At 36.8% G+C, this 22,089-nt stretch overlaps 1 protein-coding gene and 1 pseudogene across 3 annotated transcripts in view; both read left to right on the forward strand.

The window, feature by feature from the left end:
• The window catches only part of XPOT (exportin for tRNA), a 46,018-nt gene that overhangs the window by 13,718 nt on the left and 10,211 nt on the right, over nucleotides 1-22,089 (forward strand). For 2 of the 3 annotated variants that reach the window (XM_047740956.1, XM_047740957.1), the window contains exons 5-22: nucleotides 54-123; nucleotides 889-1,107; nucleotides 3,728-3,912; nucleotides 4,012-4,180; nucleotides 5,572-5,808; nucleotides 7,370-7,408; nucleotides 7,540-7,602; nucleotides 8,576-8,700; nucleotides 9,393-9,537; nucleotides 9,687-9,806; nucleotides 10,158-10,252; nucleotides 10,819-10,888; nucleotides 12,839-13,077; nucleotides 14,427-14,712; nucleotides 15,816-16,005; nucleotides 20,195-20,311; nucleotides 20,494-20,609; nucleotides 21,263-21,310. In XM_047740956.1, coding sequence (XP_047596912.1) covers nucleotides 54-123; nucleotides 889-1,107; nucleotides 3,728-3,912; nucleotides 4,012-4,180; nucleotides 5,572-5,808; nucleotides 7,370-7,408; nucleotides 7,540-7,602; nucleotides 8,576-8,700; nucleotides 9,393-9,537; nucleotides 9,687-9,806; nucleotides 10,158-10,252; nucleotides 10,819-10,888; nucleotides 12,839-13,077; nucleotides 14,427-14,712; nucleotides 15,816-16,005; nucleotides 20,195-20,311; nucleotides 20,494-20,609; nucleotides 21,263-21,310 — 2,533 coding nt within the window. The remainder of the gene's footprint in view (nucleotides 1-53; nucleotides 124-888; nucleotides 1,108-3,727; nucleotides 3,913-4,011; nucleotides 4,181-5,571; nucleotides 5,809-7,369; nucleotides 7,409-7,539; nucleotides 7,603-8,575; nucleotides 8,701-9,392; nucleotides 9,538-9,686; nucleotides 9,807-10,157; nucleotides 10,253-10,818; nucleotides 10,889-12,838; nucleotides 13,078-14,426; nucleotides 14,713-15,815; nucleotides 16,006-20,194; nucleotides 20,312-20,493; nucleotides 20,610-21,262; nucleotides 21,311-22,089) is intronic. The other variant, XM_047740958.1, reaches the window with a different exon arrangement.
• On the forward strand, nucleotides 16,328-16,498 carry LOC125108036 (uncharacterized; annotated as a pseudogene).

Here is a 22,089-nt window from a genome sequence, read left to right on the forward strand (position 1 = left end):
AACCACAGACATCAAATATAGCCATCATTATTTGTCTTCTCTATTTTAAACAGATATTCAGAACTAACTACTGTTCAACAACAACTAATTAGGGAGACGCTCATATCTTGGCTTCAAGCTCAGGTAAAATAGTAATTTCATTCAGTACATTAAGTTACCAGATATTTAAATTTTTAGTGTTGTGAGAGTTTAGAACTTTGCCTCAGAAATGTTCATCATTTATCCTCCCTTTGACCCCATAGCTTTTTTAGAAAGTGCTGATTTCAAAGATCTTGGGTATATGAAACTTAGCAGGAATTTAAAATTATATCAATCACTGAAACTTTTATTCTTTACATGACCCGTTGTTGAAACCTTGGTTTTAAGGTAGGTTTTTGTTGTTGTTTTTGGTTTTATTTTGTTTTGTTTTTAACTACTTGACAAAAACAGATTTTTTTGCTCACTCCTAAAGGTGAGCCCTCCTAGACAGCTTCTTCACAAAGAGCCCTTTACAAGAGAGCCATTAGAGTTCTTTATTCACATTACGTTCTTTTTTGTTAATTTTAATCTTAATATATGAAGCAGTTAGGTAGCTAGAATTTCTATTTTTCTTAAAGAGCAAACAGAAGAAAAACAATTTAACTAGTAGAACCAAAAACTAGTAAAATTCTGCTAATGAAACTTTTCTTTAAAAGTATGAGAATAAGAAGTAAACATAGCACCTTTGTTTATTTTCCATCTCGGTAATCACTTAAATTACTTTGGTAATTTTCCAGCATATTTGTTGCATAGCTAATCTAGACCGTATTGAGGCTTGGTGAGTTTTTGCCTGTTGATGATAAATAGGAAAACTTTGTTTTGAGACTTTACAGCTTACATTTAATTTCATGGACTATTTCTCTTTGTCAGATGCTGAATCCCCAACCAGAGAAGACCTTTATACGAAATAAAGCGGCCCAAGTCTTCGCCTTACTTTTTGTTACAGAATATCTCACTAGATGGCCCAAATTTTTTTTTGACATTCTCTCAGTAGTGGACCTAAATCCAAGGGGAGTAGATCTGTACCTCCGAATCCTCATGGCTATTGATTCAGAGTTGGTGGATCGTGATGTGGTGCATACATCAGAGGCAAGTAACTTCCCATTAATTGTTCTTAATGTGGATTTTGTAGGAGATGATGGGCACATAATAAAAAGAGCAGGAAGTTTTTCTTTGGAAACAAATTTTCTGTTCTTTCTGCCCTTTTTTTTTTTTTTTAAGCATATTTATTTTTTTAGTAATCTTCTACCGAGCATGAGGCTCAAACTCATAACTCTGATGAGATCAAGAGTCTCATGCTCTTCCAATTAAGCCACCATCAACTTTTTTTAATAATTCTAAATTCAGGGGTACCTGAGCGGCTCAGTCGGTCGTCTGCCTTCCGCTCAGGTCATGATTCTGGGGTCTGGGATTGAACCCCACATCAAGCATTCTGCTCAGCGGGGAGCCTGCTTCTCCCTCTCCCTCTGCCTTTGGCTCTGCCTGCTTGTTTTCTCTCTCTGTCAAATAGATGAAATCTTAAAAAATTTCTGAATTTTCTCTAGTTTGGGGGGGTTTGTTTGTTTTTAAGTGAGGCTTGAACTCATAACCCTGAGATCAAGAGTCACATGTTCTACCAACTGAGCCAGCCAGGCACCTCTAAATTCACCCAGCATTTTGAAGTTTGTTATACAAAGGAGCTTGAACTGGGCTTTTTTTCCCCCCAAGTGTATGTTGAAATTAGAGTATTACTTTAGATTTTCTTAACTATGCAAGCACTTTCTCCAATAAAATACACAAATTGGTTCTGTTTTATGAATTTCTAGAGAAATGTAGTCTGTATTTACTACTGCTATATAGTTACTGAATGAGGAGGAATCATTGCTAATGAATCTGCTAGTTTCTTCTGTATTCTTAGTAATAAAGCCCATCACCGTAGTCTTTCTCTATTTATTATCCCATATAACTTTTTCTTTAATGTTAACACAGTAGAAGTTGCTTGATTCAAAAAAGAAAAGATCAGAAAGAAAAAAAGGAAATTGCTTGATTCAAATGTGTATAATAATTTAAGGTCATTATATGTCATATAACTTTTTTTTTTTAAGATTTTATTTATTTGACAGAAATGACAAGTGGGCAGAGAGGCAGGCAGAGAGAGAAGAGGAAGCAGGCTCCCGGCTGAGCAGAGAGCCCAATATGGGGCTCGATTCCAGGACCCTGGGATCATGACCTGTGTTGAGGGCAGAGGCTTTAACCCACTGAGCCACCCAAGCGCCCCTATGTCATATAACTTTAAAGGTTATTATCATACATTTAAATTATTGCCATTCCTGGGGTGCCTGGGTGGTTCAGCGTCAAACTATTGATTTCGGCTCAAGTCATGATCTCAGGGTCATGAGATTGAGCCCTGGGTTGGACTTCACTTTGGATGTGGAGCCTGCTTAAGAGTCTCAGGGTGCTTACGTGGCTCAGTCAGTTAGGCATCTGCCGTTAGCTCAGGTCATGATCCCAGAGTCCTGGGATCAAGCCCTGTCTCAGGCTCCCTGTTCAGGGGGAAATCTGTTTCTCCCTTTGCTCCTCCCCTGCTTGCATGTGCTCTCTCTTTCTCAAAACCTGCTGTGCACAGTGGCATGCGCCTATAGTCCCAGCTACTCGAGAGGCTGAGACAGGAGGATCGCTTGAGCCCAGGAGTTCTGGGCTGTAATGCACTATGCCGGTCAGGTGTCCACACTAAGTTCAGCATCAATACGGTGACATCCCAGGAGTGGGGGACCACCAAGTTGCCTAAAGAGGGGTGAACCGGCCTAGGTCGGAAATGGAACAGATCAAATAAAATCTTTTTATTTAAAAAAAAAAGATTTTCTTTCTCTCCCTCTCACTTTTCCCTCTCGCCCTCACCCATCGCTCTCTATCCTCTCAAAAAAAACAAAAACAAAAACAAAAAAAAACAACAACTACCATTCTTGGGGCACCTGGCTCAGTTGGAGGAACATGTGACTCTTGATCTCGGAGTTGTGAGTTTGAGGCCCTTGTTGGTTATAGCGATTACTTAAAATCTTTTTTAAAAATAAAAAAAAATAGGGGTGCCTGGGTGGCTCAGTGGGTTAAGCCTTTGCCTTCGGCTTGGGTCATGATTCTGGGTCCTGGAATCAAGCCCCACATCAGGCTCTCTGCTCAGCGGGAAGCCTGCTTCTCCCTCTCCCTCTGGCTGCTGCTCTGCTTACTTCTACTCTCTCTCACTTTGTCAAATAAATAAAAATATTTAAAAATAAAAATAAAAAAATAAATTATTGCCATTCTTGCAGAATTTATGGAGATATTGAGTCACTGTGTTGTACACTTGAAACTCATGTACCATCTTGTGTCAACTATACTAAAAAAAGTTCTTTTAATTAAAAACAAATTTCCATTCTCTTAAGTAGTTTAAATATGTTTGCATTGTATTGAGAAGTACCTTTTGTCGTATGCTTTAGATTTCTAAGTAATGCTTATTCGTAGTGTGTTTAATAAGGACTTAAATCTGGCTCTAAGGAATACAACGGAAAAAGGAAATTAAAAGAATCACAGGATATGATTTTAGAGTTGATAAGTAGGAAATAGTGGCAGGGAATGTGTTAACAAGTCTAGAAGTTTAATTGTGAGATATTACTATGCACAAGTATTCAGATGTCAAAAATTAGTTTGTGTGATAATCTACTTTGCACATAAGATGTTTTGTTTTGTTTTTTAGGAGGCTCGTAGGAATACTCTAATAAAAGATACCATGAGGGAACAGTGCATTCCAAACTTGGTGGAATCATGGTACCAAATTTTACAAAATTATCAGTATACTAATTCAGAAGTGACATGTCAGTGCCTTGAAGTAGTTGGGGCTTATGTCTCTTGGATAGACTTATCCCTTATAGCCAATGATAGGTAAGTATTCCTATACTTTAAAGATAGACCTACAGAATACAGTATGTAAAACTCATGAATTTGAAAACATTGTTAACAATTTTTTCCTCCTATTTCCAGGTTTATAAATATGCTGCTAGGTCATATGTCAATAGAAGTTCTACGGGAAGAAGCATGTGACTGTTTATTTGAAATTGTAAATAAAGGAATGGATCCTGTTGATAAAATGAAACTAGTAGAATCTTTGTGTCAAGTATTACAATCTGCTGGATTTTTCAGCATTGACCAGGTCAGTAAATTTATGTATGAAGTTTGGAGAACTGATACAACAAAGTAGGAAAGGTACTAATTTAAACATGCTTTCTTTTTTTTTTTTTTTTTTTTTTTTTAGTTTTCTAAATTCTCCGTGACTATAAGGAAACATTGTATCCAGAAAGCCATAATGTTATCTGTAGCATTGGCCCCCATGGTAGATTATACCAGTTATTAAACTTGAAATCTGGGATGGTACCTGCAATTGTGGATTTCTAACAAACTTCAAGTTGATTCTGATACTACTGGTCTATACTTTACGTAGCAAAGAACTATACTATATATATGCCAATATATTTTGACCAAAACTAGACTTAGTTATAAATACTACATTTTCACTATACTTTTGAATTGTTACTCATTTGAGCCGTAGCCGTTGGAATTTAGCCCCAACAGAATGAAGGCTCTGAGTGTGGTAAGTAATTAGAAACAGAATTTGAAGATTTCTATTTTACTGTGACAATGATAAAAAAATTAGTAAGAAATCTGTTTCGTTGTCATGTCAGATTTAGTGTTATTCTTGCTGACAGAAGAATAGTAACATTTTCTTACGTTGTTAATAATTGTTTTCTTTAGTCTGTGGTAAAAGACCAAAGATGATGAAGGTAACATCTCTTTCTATATGAGAACATCAGAAGGATAATTAATGAAAACAATCTGAAGTTTGAGTTCTGACACACTGGTATGACCTTAGGTAGTTATAATAGCAGTTCTGTCACTTTGCAGCATAGTTAAGGCTCAAATTGTTATAAATTGTTACACATACTGTAATATGACATAACTTATACAGCATGTTTACTAACTTGAGCAGTTTTTTTTGTTTTGTTTTTTTTAAATATTTTATTTATTCATTTGACAGACGGCGATTACAAGTAGGCAGAGAGGCAGGCAGAGAGAGAGAGAGGAGGAAGCCGGCTCCCCGATGAGCAGAGAGCCCACAGCGGGGCTCAATCCCAGGACTCTGGGATCATGACCTGAGTCGAAGGCAGAGGCTTTAACCCACTGAGCCACCGAGGTGCCCCTAACTTGAACAGTTTAGAAGAAAGGTTTTGAAACCACAGTTCTCTTTTTTTTTTTAAGCTTTTATAAAATTGGCAATATCTATAGGTCTATAACCATTAAAAAGAGTTGCTTGAAAGAGTACAAGTGGTTAATAGTAGAAGAATTCAAATTCTAAAAATTCTTCAGTCCAGATGGTAGAATGGTTAAATGTCTAATGTTAGCTTAAAATTGAATCTTACAATTTGCACTTGATTCATACTAAAGTTCAGAGTTTTTCTTCTTAGTTTTATGTGGGTGTTTTTTGTTTGTTTGTTTGTTGCTTATGTGGGTGGTTTTAAATTGAGTTCTCTCTTGATTGCTTAATAGGAAGAAGATGTTGACTTTCTAGCCAGATTTTCTAAGCTGGTAAATGGAATGGGACAGTCATTGATAGTTAGTTGGACTAAATTAATTAAGAATGGGGATATCAAGAATGCTCAAGAGGCACTACAAGCTATTGAAACAAAAGTGGCGCTGATGCTGCAGCTACTAATTCATGAGGATGATGACATCTCTTCTAACATTATTGGATTCTGTTACGATTATCTTCATATTTTGAAACAGGTGAGTTCTTGTTTTACTCTTTCTTGCCCAGTAGATAATATAAGCAAGCCATAGAGAATTGGAAAATACAGGAAAAATGAGAAGAAGAAAATACCCATAATTCTACTAGCTAATGATATTTACTGTTAAATAGTAATGTACTTTCTTCTCTCCCCTGCCCCCCAACTCAGCTTCTTAGCCAGAAAATGGGAATAGCCAGGTTCTAAAATTCACTAGACTTTAACCAATTAAAAATTGGTAACTAATTAAAAGCTACAGGTTTAGGTTATTTTTTCATTTTGAATATGTTTTTATTTTTTTTTTTTTCCTTTTCTTTTTCTTTTTTTATTAAGTAGGCTTCACACCTAGCATGGAGCCCAGGGCAGGCCTTAAACTCATGAACCAGAGATCAAGATCTGAGCTGACATCAAGAGTCAGACACTTGGGGCGCCTGGGTGGCTCAGTGGGTTAAGCCTCTGCCTTCGGCTCAGATCATGATCCCAGGGTCCTGGGATGGAGCCCCATGCTGGGCTCTCTGCTCAGCAGGGAGCCTGTTTCCTCCTATCTCTCTGCCTGCCTCTCTGCCTACTTGTGATCTCTGTCTGTCAAATAAATAAATAAAATCTTTAAAAAAAAAAAAAAGAGTCAGACACTTAACCGACTAAGCCACCCACACACCCCTCTGTTTTAAATATAGTAGAAATCTTGTTAAACATTGTTCATTATTTTAATTACATATAGAGCATTTCTTACAAGCAGTTTTTTTCAATTAAAAATTTTCTCTTGGAGAATTGCTTCCACTAAGAACTTAAAATGTAGGTGGTAATAGTCTCCTTATTATGACTGATAGCCTTTTAAAAATTAGTAATTTCCCATTATGTCATTAGATGAGAAAACCATTCCTATTTTACTTACATTTGATTAACTAAATCAAGTCAAGCTTAAAATACTAGCTTCCGTATTATTGTTATAAATGAAACACACATTTATAACATACCTTATATGCCTACATACCTTAAGAAATTTAAGGTAATGGGAAAGACATGAAAATATGAAAAAAGTTAAAATGACTCCTGTAATACCACTGTGTGTCTCTTAATGGACCTCTAGCTTTTTTTTTTTGCCTTGCTTGAAAACAAGACCATACTTTACTGTCCTATAAATTTCTTTGGTGAATATATTATAAATATGCTTAAAGTTAAAATTTATGTACATGTCAAGTTATTTAGTAGAAATGGAATTGCTAGATCTTATGTTAGGTGCATTTGAAATATAGAAAGGTATTACCAAACCTCCCTCCAAAGAAGTGTGCATGTTTTAAAAGATCTTGATTGATTAGAAAAATATTTTGAGGGGTGCTTGGGTGGATCACGTAGTTAAGAGGCTACGTGTCATGATCAGGTCATGATCCTTGGGTTTTGGGATTGAGCCCTGCTCAGCAGGGAGTCTGCATCTCACTCTCCCATCTCCCACTCCCCACCCTGCTTGTGCTCCCTCTCAAATAAATAAAATCTTAAAAGTATTTTGATAAGCGAGTATGACTTTAGGAAACCTTATAAACTTATTGCTTACTTTTTAACAGCTTCCAGTGCTCTCGGATCAGCAAAAAGCTAACGTAGAGGTAATTGACTTCTTTTTGCTTATAAACTGATACCAGAATCTGTATCTGCAGTCTGACTTGCAATGCAGCTTAATTTCAAAATATATCTGATAAAAGGAAACTGACAAAAGACATTTTATTCTTAATTTTAGGCAATCATGTTGGCCGTTATGAAAAAACTGACTTATGATGAAGAATATAACTTTGAAAATGAGGTAAGGATTTTACATTAGGGAGAAATCATTTTTAAGTCATTATTTACTTAACTCAAGTTAACATTTTAAATTTTGATTATTTTAGAGTGCTTTAAAGTAAGAAGTATTTTAATAATCATTTGTTTATTATTGACCTCAACCTTAGGTGGAATTAATAGAAGCTTCATAAGCCTTCATAATACCTTCAAAAAATACCTTTTTGGTATTGTGTCCCTTTTTAAAACACTTTGTAGCATTGAACTTTGTAAAGTATTGACAGTATCATTGCTGATCACATTTCACTTTGTAATTATAAGAGTGATGAGTTGAGGCCTGGTCAGTGGACCTCAGATTGTTAAGTGTCTGTGGGAAAGTGCGAGTGAGTCACTCAGCTCTCTGGACTTGTTCCATTTATAAGTCTCATCCAGGGTTGCCAGTGAGGCATTTAGCCTCAAGCACAAGGATCATCATCAGGTGCTTTCTATCAACTCAAGCATCACTTACACTGTTTTGCAACATGCTAAGTGTTTAATTCCCCACCTGAGGCTTTCAAAAACCTTGGACTGTAAATAAAAAGGTAATGGTGATGATAACCAAAGTATTACACACTTGCAAAGAACCAGACTTGTTTTTATATATATATCCTCATTCATAGAGTATTACAAGATACAAGGAGTATGAATAAAGTGGTGAAGTTATCATAAAGCCCAGTGTAAACCCATTCTGGCTCTAGATTCTTGTTCTTAACCTCCTGCCTATCTATACTGTTCCTGGCTCTAGGCTTTTGAGATCTAGGGCTATGTTCAGAAATGCTTGTGGGCAGGAGAGGAAAGGCTACTGACCATAGTAAGTTTTCCTGTGTAAATAAATGTTAATGAAAAAATAAAAGTACATATTACATTTAGAAATGCAGAAAACTATATGAGAACTAACCACTTATATGAATTTTAGGGTCTTTTAAGTTTTAAAATAAGAATTTTTAAATATATCTTAGGGTGAAGATGAAGCCATGTTTGTAGAGTATAGAAAACAACTGAAGTTACTGTTGGACAGGCTTGCTCAAGTTTCACCAGAGTTACTGCTGGCTTCTGTGCGCCGAGTTTTTAGTTCTACACTGCAGTAAGTTTGTTACTGTTTTTGTAACAATTCTACCTCCTTCCTTTTCTCTGTGATGTGGTCTACAATAAGTGATTCACATAACTAATCTTTGTTACTTACTAAGATCTTTCTGTATCTCTGAACCAATGCATTTGTCTTCATCTTTTTTTTACTCCAGTATAGTGAACATAGTGTTATATTAGTTTTCGTGTGCATTGTAGTGATTCAACAATTCTATACATTGTTTATTGCTCATCATGACAAGTGTGCTCTTAATCCCCATCATTTATTTGACTCATCGCTCCACTCACCTCCCCCTGTGGATACCATCTGTCTGTTCTCTGTTGTAGAGTCTGTTTTTTGGTTTGTCTCTCCTTTTCCTCTTGGTTCATCCATTTCGTTTCTTAAATTCCACATGTGAGTGAAATCATAGAGTATTTGTTGTTCTCTGACTGGCTTATTTCCCTTAGCATGATACAGTCTAGCCCCATCCATATCATTGTTATCTCCATTTATCATCCTCCTTGTGGGGAAACACTGCTCTTTGGAATGTAAACAAAAATGGATCACATCAGTTATTTCTACTTTTGTGATGTGAATTTTGTTTCCTGTTAAAATTAATAATTGCTACGACTTCTTAATTAAAGAGGTTTTTGTCAGTGTTATAGAAAATGTTTATACTCAGATCTCTCATATATACTCTCTTATGGTAGGAATTGGCAGACGACACGTTTTATGGAAGTTGAAGTAGCAATAAGATTGCTGTATATGCTGGCAGAAGCTCTTCCAGTGTCTCATGGTGCTCACTTCTCAGGTGATGTTTCAAAAGCTAGTGCTTTGCAGGATATGATGCGAACTGTAAGTATACTACAGATAATTTATTTTGAACATAATTTTCTGTTTTCACTATAAGCTAGTGGGAGTTCTTTAATTTAGCATCTGTTAATACTGGGGCATTTTGATGTTACAATGAATAAGAACAGATTTCTTAACTTTTTCTTGCCCAGTTGGTAACATCAGGAGTTAGTTCCTATCAGCATACATCTGTGACATTGGAGTTCTTCGAAACTGTTGTTAGATATGAAAAGTTTTTTACAGTTGAACCTCAACACATTCCATGTGTATTAGTAAGTATACATTTATTCTCCATTTCTGGGTTGGTTTTTTGTTTTTCGATTTATTTCAGTTGATGAGCAGATAGGATTCTCTTTATAACCTTTCCCAGAGCCAAAAGCTCTGAGAAACTCTTGAATATACTGAAACCAGCCCCTCCTCTGTTTCTTTAAAATGGACAGTTTCTGGCTTAATAAGTCATCTAAAACAAGGCCTCAAGGGCTTCTTGGTGTCCTCAGGGATTATGTGTTATATATACCTGGTTCCTGTCTTCCAGGAGCTAAGAAGTAAAATTTGATGTGAACAAAAATATATTGTGACAACACCAATAAAAATTTTAAGTAAAAGTGTCTCTCTTTCTTTAGATGGCTTTCTTAGATCATAGGGGTCTGCGGCATTCTAGTGCAAAAGTACGGAGCAGAACTGCTTACCTGTTTTCCAGATTTGTGAAATCTCTGAAGTAAGTACTAAACATCAGCTGTTATGTTTACTTTTTGTTTTTAAGATTGTTAAATAAGACCTGTATGTTATTTTCTAAAAGCCTGTGATAGATTTGGTTTTTTGTTTTGTTTGTTTTTTCAGTCAGGTTTACTTTCTTGGAATCCTAATGTTACGATTTCTTTTACTTTTCATTAGCCATGTTCATCACTGCGAAATGATTTGTTTGCATACTTTTATATATAACACCTGTCATCATTAATGACATTAGTTATTTATTTAACTAAGTTTTATTGCTGTGGATTACTCTCTGGTTTATTTGATATCCTAAAGAACATATTTCTTAGAAATAAATTTTTTGACCTTTCTGTTGTGTTTTTTACTAGTACTATTTTCTTGGTATGAAAACTACTTGTTCTTAGACTTATAAGGTTGTAATTCTTAAAAATCCTAACTTGTCTTAATGATAACATCTGACTAGCTTAGAATTGAACTTTTTTTTTAGTTCTATCCTCTTTAAAAGGAAATTTGGTATTTTGAGCACACTGGTTTATGTAATTGTGATTTTCCTTTTTTGCCTTTATTCAGTAAACAAATGAATCCTTTCATTGAGGATATTCTGAATAGAATACAAGATTTACTAGAGCTTTCTCCACCTGTAAGTATCTATCTTTACAAATTACAGATTTTCCCCAAGTATCATTGATGCCACACCTGCCTTTTTAGCCTTTAATGCTAATGCCTTGTAAACAGTTTTCTTAATGGGGGGTGATGGCAAAGATGAGGGGTTGTGTTAGTTCTGTTAGTTTCCTCATCAGAGTTGAGGAATTAGTTAGTTCTCTTTACCAAGATTCTGTTGATATTAGCAAACAAAGCATCGTAATAGAATTAATAAAAATGGAGGGGCACCTGGGTGGCACAGTCAGTTAAGTGTCCAACACTTGGTGTTTTTTGGTTTTTCTTTTTTAAGATTTTATTTATTTATTTGACAGAGATCACAGGTAGGCAAAGAGGCAGGCAAAGAGAGGGGAGGGAAGCAGGCTCCGCGCTGAGCAGAGAGCCCAATGCGGGGCTCGATCCCATGACCCTGAGATCATGATCTGAACTGAAGGCAGAGGCTTAACCCACTGAGCCACCCAGGTGCCCCCAACACTTAGTTTTTGCTTGGGTCATGATCTCAGGTTTATGGATTCAAGCCCCACCACCACCACCACCAGTTGGGTTTTTCACTCAGCACAGAGTTTGCTTGAGTTTCTCTCTCCCTCTCCCTCTGTTCCCCTTGCCAATAAATAAATAAATCTTAAAAAAAGAAAGAATAAAAATGGAAAGGAGCTGACTGATAAATTTGGCTGAGTGAGATAAGGTCTGCCCTCTGTTAAATGTTGAAGTATTTTATGGAGAAGGAAAAATTCAATTTCTAAATTATTTACTACTTAGTATAAGATCATATTAGCCATTCTAAGTGACTGCTAGGCTAAGTGATTAGCCTGCTAAGTGAATGCATTAGATTGAGTTATGGGGGGTAGCTTAAGGCTTTGGGTAAAATTTAAATGCTGGTCGATATTTTGGTACTCATTTCACAAGAAATATTTAAGTTGAGCTACTTTGTAACTATGTTTTAACTTCTACATATTTTTGTCTACTGACATTGACTTTTTTTTCATTTTGATAAAAGTTTCTATTGGAGCAGCCACTTGAGAAATGTTAAACATAAAAATACTTTTATTTGGGGTGCCTGCGTGGCTCAGTCATTAAGCGTCTGCCTTCAGCTCAGGTCATGATCCCAGGGTCCTGGGTTCGAGCCCCACGTTGGGCTCCCTGCTCGGCGGGAAGCCGGCTTCTCCCTCTCCCACTCTCCCTGCTTTTGTTCCCTCTCTCATTGTGTCTCTTTCTGTCAAATAAGTAAAATCTTAAAAAAAAAAAAAAGAAAAAAAGAAAAGAAACTTTTATTCTTTTAAGTAAATATCAGTATTTAGGGTATAGTGATTACATAATTAGACTGCATGAAAGATTACTAATGAATTATATGGTTAAATTATCTTTGCATATTATAGAACCCTATATATTAAAGTACTTCATTTGATTAATGCCTATTTTCTGTGGCATTTCACACTGACTTATAAGACTTAGGCATTCAGAAAGTCCTCAGGCACCTGGGTGGCTCACTCCCTTAAGCATCTGACTCTTGATGTCAGCTCAGATCTTGATCACAGGGTTGTGAGTTCAAGCCCTGTGTTGGGCTCCATGCTGGGCATGGAGCCTACTTTAAAAAAAATTCCTGTTAGCCATATTATCTTATCAATATTAGAAGTTTTTCATGTTTTTTATACCAGTCACATAAACAAGGGCTTGTACTATACCTGTAATCTCTTTTTAGTATATAAAAAGACTTCATTCAAATTGTGTTTACTGGATGTTGTCTGCTTAATAGGGTTTTAAGTATAAATTTTTTAACTACTTTATATAGCTCCTTTATCTTTGTTTTCTGAACTGCTACAGCAGTAATAGTCCTAATGGTACTTAAATGCTTTAGAGGGACTTACTGTGATTAAATCAGAGGAACTGAATGAACAATGATAAACACCAATAGGACTGAATTTCTTTCTAGGAGAATGGTTACCAGTCTTTGCTGAGCAGCGATGATCAACTGTTTATTTATGAGACAGCTGGAGTGCTGATTGTTAATAGTGAATATCCAGCTGAACGGAAACAAGCCTTAATGAGAAATCTGTTGACCCCATTGATGGAGAAGTTTAAAATTCTGTTAGAAAAATTGATGCTGGCGCAAGATGAAGAAAGACAGGCATCACTAGCAGACTGTCTGAACCATGCTGTTGGATTTGCCAGGTGAGTGTGATTATAATTAAAATTGTAAATTGAGTGTCTATACACACAAAGAACCATTTACATGGATCTGTTAGAATTGGGCATACACACTGATATTTCAAAGAAAAAATTGTGGAGAGAATTATCTAAACCTTTCTTCTCTAAATCCAGTGAATTAGAAGATTTAGCTGAAGAAGGGAATAGATCACATAACAGTCTGCATTTCTGGTTTGACAACTGTCTGAAGCATTAACTCCTCTGACTTCTTTAGAATAAACTGTTCATGTGTTTGAGGGGATTAGCTGAAGAGTTTTTTTTTTGTTGTTGTTTTTCAAAAGAATATTTGTCAGAGAGCACAAGCAGCGGGGAGCGGCAGGCAGAGGGAGAAGCAGGCTGTCTGCTGAGCAAGGACCCCGATGTAGGGCTCGATCCCAGGACTCTGGGATCATGACCTGAGCCAAAGGCAGACAGATGCTTAACTGACTGAGCTGCTCAAGTGTCCCTGGCTAACAAGTTTATAGAACAGTGACCTACTGGGACATCTTGGATCAGTCTTGGTACTGATAATCTTTTTTTTTTTTTTTTTAAGATTTTTTTATTTATTTATTTGACAGAGATCACAAGCAGGCAGAGAGACAGGCAGAGAGAGGAGAAGGGAAGCAGGCTCCCTGCCAAGCAGAGAGCCTGATGTGGGGCTTGATCCCAGAACCCTGGGATCATGACCTGAGCCGAAGGCAGAGGCTTTAACCCACTGAGCCACCCAGGTGCCCCGGTACTGATAATGTTGATGCTTCTTTTTAGCTCTCTCATTTTGTCCTGAAGACTCCCCAAGCTGCTCTTCCTTCTTGCGGCCCGTATATTTCATTGGCAAGCAGTAACAGTATGGAAGATGCAGTGATTGCTCTTTAGAAGCTGCACAGAGATACTGTTCTACACAGTACTTCAGTGCAAAAGCTAATGTCAGGTTTTATAAATAACTTCATTCTAAAGATTGTTAACTAAATTTAAATCAGGAGTTTGTAGATTGTCTAGTACAGCCTAGTCATAGCAGTGGATTTTTTTTTTCCTTTTTTCTATGTACTTTATCAGTAGGATTTTAGTAAAACATTTAGGTGGGTTCTCATTAGAAGGCTTATATCAATTACCCCTCATTCATTTAATTTGAACCCTTTCTGGAATGGCAACTGGAAGCAGTAATAGTACAAATAGCCATATTAGTTAAAGATGGAAGCAGTTGGGACATAGAATGTAAACAATTGGCTTCTTAGTTTTGTCAAATGTGTAATTAGCTGTGCATTATTTTTCATTACTCCATAAAACTTTTATTAAAGCAAAAAGTTAAAACTAGTTGCCTGATTTTGCTTGTGTAGCCGAACCAGCAAAGCTTTCAGCAACAAGCAGACTGTGAAACAGTGTGGCTGTTCCGAAGTTTATCTGGACTGTTTACAGACATTCTTGCCAGCTCTCAGCTGTCCCTTGCAAAAGGATATTCTCAGAAGTGGAGTTCGTACTTTCCTTCATCGCATGATTATTTGCCTAGAGGAAGAAGTTCTCCCATTCATCCCGTCTGCCTCAGAACACATGCTCAAAGATTGTGAAGCAAAAGACCTCCAGGAGTTCATTCCTCTCATCAACCAGATTACAGCCAAATTTAAGGTACCACTGACCTTTTAGAGCTCAGAGAATCTCCTGACTTACAAATTAGATATATTGACCTTTAGATACATTTTGTTTTGTTTTGTTTTTTAATAGAAGTCACTTGAGGGCATAGACCATAAATATTGTCGTCATCTCCAGTGACTCACACACTACCTGACACATAGGCCATGTTTAATGGATGTTTTAATAAAAACAAACCTTATCTGCTCTGTGCAGAAGAAGCAGTCTGCTATTTTAGAAAAGCAAAACTGCCATTGAGTACTAAAATGTCTAGAGGTAAATAAAAACTTGCACCTTGGGTGCCCAAGCAGAAGTTTGAAGTTAATTCATTGTGCTAAAGTCAGTTTTATTGTACAAGGAAATGTAAACCAAGTATAAGCTGGCAAATAAAAATGGCTAACATGTAGTGCTTTCTGTTCAAAATCTGTTCTAAGCCTTTTTTTTGGTACATTAATTCATTTGATCCTCCTAATTAGCCCTAGAGAGAACCATTGTATTTTATAGATGAAGAAACTGAGACACAGAAGTTAAGCAATTTGCATCAGGCACATAAAGCCTTGAGAGCCCAGTCTTATAAATTCTGCATGTAATTTAGCAATAGAATTCATTTCTTGATAATTATGGCAATATTTAGTTGTGAAATATATCTGAATCCCTATTTTTGGGGTGTTTTTTTTTGAGATTTTATTTTACAGAGAGATAGCGAGAAAGCAAACACAAGGTGGGTAGAGGAAGAAGCAGGCTTCCTGCTGAGCAGGGAATCTCATGAGGTGCTCGAACCCAGGACCCGAGCGTCAGGACCTGAGCCAAAGGCAGACGCTTAATGACTGAGCCACCCAGGCGCCCCTGAATCCTTATTATTTTAACCTGATTCTTTTAACTATAGGAAATGAGTTTGACTAACAGTTTTGAAGATTTAAATAATGTATATGCTTAACACAGATTTTTGTCCTAGAACTGATATTTGCCAACAGAATTATGTAAATACATATCCTAAATAGAAAGTCTGCATAAAGGCTTTTTGTAAAATGTATTTTTCTAAGTTTTGTATTAATATTTTTCACATTTCTGAAATAGTAATTTTTGTTTTTTATCTTCAGATACAGGTATCTCCATTTTTACAGCAAATGTTCATGCCTCTACTTCATGCAATTTTTGAGGTATTGCTCCGACCAGCAGAAGAAAATGACCAATCTGCTGCTTTAGAGAAGCAAATGTTGCGAAGGAGTTACTTTGCTTTCTTGCAAACAGTTACAGGCAGTGGAATGAGCGAAGTCATAGCAAATCAAGGTGGGACGCTGAGATTATCTTCTTGAGGCCTTGTTGCTGTTGTATATCAGTATGGGCAAGAGCTAGTTGAAGTAAAAACCAAACTTTTAAAGTGGTTATGTGTTTTTCCCTGGGGTGACAGTTCATTATTATCAAGGTGGGAATCAATTTCATGTAGAGGACCTTAAAAATAATTTGTATTCAGTTCCCTTTTTCCTAGGGCAATATTCTTTAATTGATTCCTTGGTGGTATAAATAGCATGGTGGCGGCTTGTGAGCATTGACCTGACCGTTGAATCTTACTGGCCAGTTTGCCATTTTGAAATTAAAAGTAAATGGGACTAGCTCTGTGCAGGGGCAGTATTGTAGCCAATGAGGTTTATACGAGGTGCAGTTGTTGCTAATTGAAAAATAAATGGGACTGTATTGAGCAACATAGAGAATTTTGCTATGTAAGAAATCCAGAGGGCAATATAACAAGGGACTAGTTACTTTTCAGTGTTTTATGGTTAAAATTTAAGATCCAGATTAGTAAAAATTGAGGGATCTTATCAATTCTATAAATGGTTTTGTCTTGTTACACTATATGAAGTGAGAACTTCTGCAAACCCAGCATTAGCTTGATTCCAAACTAAAGACCCCACTAAAAAGGAGAATTATAGAGCCAGTATCCCTGATGAACATGGATGCAGAAGTTCTCAATAAAATACTAGTAAATTGAATCCAACAATATATTTAAAGAATTATTCACCACAATCAAGTAGGATTTCTTCCTAGGCTGCAGGGGTGTTTCAGTATTTGTAAGTCAATCAGTGTGATACATGATATTAATAAAAGAAAAGATAGGAACTATATGATCCTGTCAATAGATGCAGAGAAAGCATTTGACAAAATACAGCATCTTTTCCTAATAAAAATCCTCAGCAAGGGGCACCTGGCTGGCTCAGATGGTTGGGCATCTGAGCCTTCAGCTTGGGTCATGATCTGCGGGTCCTGGGATCAAGCCCCATGTCAGGCTCCCAGCTCAGCAGGAATCTGCTTCTCCCTCTGTCTCTTCCCCTGCTTGTACTCTCTCAAATAAATAAGTAAAATATTTTTCTTTTTAAGGATTTTTATTTATTTTATTTTGAGAGACAGTGGGAGACAGCATGAGAGGGGGAGAAGGGCAGAGGGAGAAGCAGACTCCACGTGGAGCTGGGAGCCCATTGCGGGACCTGATCCTGGGACTCCAGAATCATGACCCAAGCCAAAGTCAGCCACTTAACCAACTGAGCCACCCAGGTGCCCTGAATAAATAAAATGTTTAAAAACAAAACAAAACCTTCAACAAAGTAGGGATAAAGATAACATACCTCAACATCACAAGGCCATATATGAAAGATCCACAGCTAATATCATCCTTGGTGGTGAAAAACAGAGCCTTTCCCCCATGGTCAGGAACAAGACAGGGATATCCACTCTCACCACATTTAACATAGTCCTGGAAGTCTTAGCCTCAGCAATCATATGACCAAAAAAAAAATAAAAGGCATGCAGATTGGCAAGGAAGAAGTCAAATTTACACTATTTGCAGACAACATGATACTCTGTGTAGAAAACCCAAAAGACCACCAAATAATTACTGGAATTTATACAGGAATTCAGCGAAGTCACAGGATATAAAACCAATGTGTAGAAATCTGTTGCATTTCTATACGCCAATACAGAGCAGCAGAAAAAGAAATCAAGGAATTGATCCCATTTGCAATTGCATCAAAAACAATAGGATACCTAGGAATAAATCTAACTAAAGAAGTAAAAGATCTATACTTTGAAAACTATAAAACACTTATGAAGGAAATTGAAGAGGACACAAAGAAATGGAAAAGCATTCCATGCTCATGAATTGGAAGACAAACACGGTTAAAATGTCTATATTGCTCAAAGCAATCTACACATTTAATGCAATCTTATTCAAAATACCGCCAGTATTTTCTACAGAGTTAGAAAAAAAACAATCCTAAAATTTATATGGAACCACAAAAGACCTTGAATAGCCAAAGCAATTCTGAAAAAGAAGAACCTGGATGGAGGTATCAGGATTACAGATTTTAAGCTATATTACAAAACTGCAGTCATCAAGATAGTATAGTACTGGCATGAAAACAGACACCTAGATCAATGGAACAGAATAGAAACCCCAGAAATGAACCCATAACTCTATGGTCAACTGATCTTTGACAAAGCAGGAAAGAATATCCAATGGAAAAAAGACAGTCTCTCCAACAAACGGTGTTGGGAAAACCAGACAGCCACATGCAGAAGAAGGAAACTGGACCACTTTCCTACATCATACACAAAATAAATTCAAAATGGATAAAAGACCCAAATAGGAGATGGGAAACCAACAAAATCCTAGAGGAGAACAAAGGCGGAAACCTCTTTAACTTCAGCCATAGCCACTCCTTATGAGACATATCATCACAGGCAAGGAAACAAAAGGATCTTCATCAAGATAAAAAGCTTCTGCACAGCAAAAGGAAATAGTCGACAAAACCAAAAGACAACTGACAGAATAGGAGAAGATACTAGCAAATGTTTTATGGGATAAAGGGATAGTATTCAAAATCTATAAAGAACTTATCAAGCTCAACACCCAGAACAAATAACCCAGTTAAGAAGTGGGCAGAAGGGGCACCTGGGTGGCTCAGTGGGTTAAAGCCTCTGCCTTCAGCTCAGGTCATGGTCCCAGGGTCCTGGGATCGAGCCCCGCATTGGGCTCTCTGCTCCACAGGGAGCCTGCTTCCTCCCCCTCTCTGCCTGCCTCTCTGCCTACTTGCGATATCTCTCTCTGTCAAATAAATAAATAACCTTTAAAAAAAAAAAAAAGAAGTGGGCAGAAGACATGAAGAGACACTGTTCTAAAAATGACGTCAAGATGGCTAACAGACACATGAAAAGCTGCCCAACATCTCTCATCATCAGGGAAATGCAAATCAAAACCAGATGAGATACCATCTCACACCTGTCAGGATGGCTAAAATTAACCCAAGAAACAACAGATGTTGGCAAGGATGTGGAGAAAAGGAAACACTCTTGCACTATTAGTGGGAATGTTAACGTGCAGCCATTCTGGAGAAGAGTATGGAAGTTCCTCAACAAGTTATAAATAGAACTACCCTATGACCTAACAATTGCACTATTAGGTACTTACCCAGGGATACAGAAATACAGATTTGAAGGGATACGTGCACCTGGATGTTTATAGCATCATTATTAACAGTAGCCAAACTATGGAAAGAGCCCAAATGTCCATGGATTGATGAAGGGATAAAGATGTGGCAGATAAATACAATGGAATATTAGCTATCAAAAAATGAAATCTTGCTCTTTGCAGTGACATGGGTGGGAGGGAGCTAGAGTGTGTTATGCCAAGTGAAGTGAGTTGGAAAAAGATGAATACTGTATGATCTTACTCTTGTGGAATTTAAGAAAGAAAATATGAACATATGGGAATGGGGAAAAGAAAGAAGAGAGCAAAACAAGCTATAAAAGACTCAACTACAGATTACAAACAAGGTTGATGGAGGGAGGTGGATGGGGGATGGGTTACATGGAAGATGGGTATTAAGGAAGGTATTATGAGCACTCAGTGTTGTATGTATGTATGTATGTGTGTTGACAAATCACTGTATTCTACTCCAGAAACCAGTATTGCACTGTGTTAACCACCTAAAATGTAAATTTTAAAAAAATTTAAAAATTTAAAAAAAAATAAAAGCTAATTAAATTACCCAAAAATAAAAATTAAAAGAAACAACGAGGACTGCCTAGGTGGCTCAGTCAGTTAAGCTTCTATGATCCTAGAGTCCCGGGGTTGAGCCCCCTTTTGGGCTCCCTGCTCAGAAAGGAGTCTGCTTCTGCCTCTGCCCTGCCCCTGCTCCATTTCTCTCTCTCTCTCAAATAAATAAATAAAATCTTTTACAACAGAGTGCTTCAGGTTGCCTTTCTAGGTTCTTTTTAAAATTAAGCTTAGGGCGCCTGGGTATCTCAGTCTGTTAAGTGTCGGACTCTTGGTTTCAGCTCAGGTCATGATGTCAGGGTTATGGGATGGATCCCCATGTCAGGTTCCCTGCTCAGTGGGGAGTCTACTGGAAGATTCTTCCTCTAACCTCACTTGTGCTCTCTCTCTCAAATAAATTTTAAGATTAAACTAAAATTTTTATTTCAGGTGCAGAGAATGTAGAACGAGTGCTGGTGACTGTTATCCAAGGAGCAGTTGAATATCCAGATCCAATTGCACAGAAAACCTGTTTTATCATCCTCTCCAAGTTGGTAGAACTCTGGGGTAAGAGGATTTAAAAAAATAAAAAAACAAAAGACTTCATTCCACAACCTGTTTCTTAAGACCCTTAGAGATTAAATGGAATCCTGGCTCTAACATAGACAGGAGCTGGGAGTTAACTGTCCCCAGGGATAACTAATTGAATTTCTTCTTATACAAGATGAAAATTTGAATTCTCTTGACAGGAGGTAAAGATGGACCAGTGGGATTTGCTGATTTTGTTTATAAGCACATTGTCCCCGCATGTTTCCTAGCACCTTTAAAACAAACCTTTGACCTGGCAGATGCACAAACAGTGTTGGTAAGCACCTAGGAATCTTTGTTTACCTTGTGTACATCTTGTGTATTCTAACTCACAATTTCTTTAATGCCAGGCTGACTATATTAGTCTCATTGCCATTATTTTTAACTAATTTCAAATTAGGATTCATTTTTCAAAGGCTGGTATTTTCTCAGCCTTTTGTATATTCTTACTGAATCCTGATACTAAAGTTTCATATGTAAAATCCAGCTCTTTCAACTTTAACAGCCTCCATCTCCTCTTTTTATAGAACCTTGAAAGTGTACATGATGTAAGCACTTACTAAAACTTGATTGAGTTTCTAGTTTTCTACTACTTTCGTTCTAAACCTTGTGCACAGTGGTTTTTTCCTGACCATTAAGAGTAACTTTCTTTTGCTTGGACAGTAGTTTCCCTAGATCTCATTTTCAGAATACTGATGTCAGGCAGAAACCTAGATTTTATGATTTGATACGCTGTGCATTAAGACAGCATTTTTAAATTTTTTTCCTTTTTCTATTCAACCTACTTATTCCATATGCCTGTCACTTTCCTTCCTCTGTCCCTTGTTTGGGAATAATTGTTAATGAGCAGTGGCCAGGGAAATAAAGAGACAAGTGGGATCAGTAACCAAAAATGAAGTGTATTAAAATACTCACACTTGTTTTTCATAGGCTTTATCTGAGTGTGCGGTGACATTGAAAACAATTCATCTCAAACGGGTAAGCCTTGCGTGTGTGCCCCTTTGTTTTCATCATACATGGAGATTTGTTATGGTTTTAACTGTGTTTGACTTGTCTTGTTACTATATCTTTTGTAAAAGTTGATTTAGTTCTTTTTGAAGGTGAGGAAGAGGTTGAATGAAAGTAACAGTATCTGTTACTATCCTTTATGTTTTAGATAACAAGAAGTTTAAAATGTATGTTTGTTTTGGTTTGACAAATAATGTGAAAAATTGTAAAAAGATCCACGTTTCATGACATAGTTGACTTTTTGCCAGATTTCTCCAAATTCTTAAGTATTATAAATGGTTAGAGTTCTTCACTACTTCAGAATGTTTTGTTCTCCTTGTCAATCTAATTGTTTGTAAAATTTTAAGTGATTCTGGGCTAAATCCAGTTGGTGACTTATTTACTTGGTACAGTATATTTTAGTAACATGAATTGATTGTGAACATTTAAAAATCAGGTACTGAGGTGCCCGGCTGGCTCACTCAGTGGAGCATGCAGCTCCTGATTTCAGGATTGTGAGTTTGAGCCTCCTGTTGGGCATGGAGGCTACTTTAAAAAAAAAAAATTTTTTTTTAAATAAAAATCAGATACTTTTAAAAAGAATAATTCCTGTCTCCAACCTTCTCAAAGCCAGGATGCCAACAAAGGACTGGCATTCCCACAGAGCAGCTTCCTCCTACCCCTCAAAAAAGTATTCATCAGTCTCCACACAGTCCACTCCCTCATTTGAACTTGAGTTTTTGATTCTGATAAAGATTTGGAGGGTTTTT

Source organism: Lutra lutra, chromosome 8, assembly GCF_902655055.1.
Source record: "Lutra lutra chromosome 8, mLutLut1.2, whole genome shotgun sequence".
Lineage (NCBI taxonomy): Eukaryota > Metazoa > Chordata > Mammalia > Carnivora > Mustelidae > Lutra > Lutra lutra.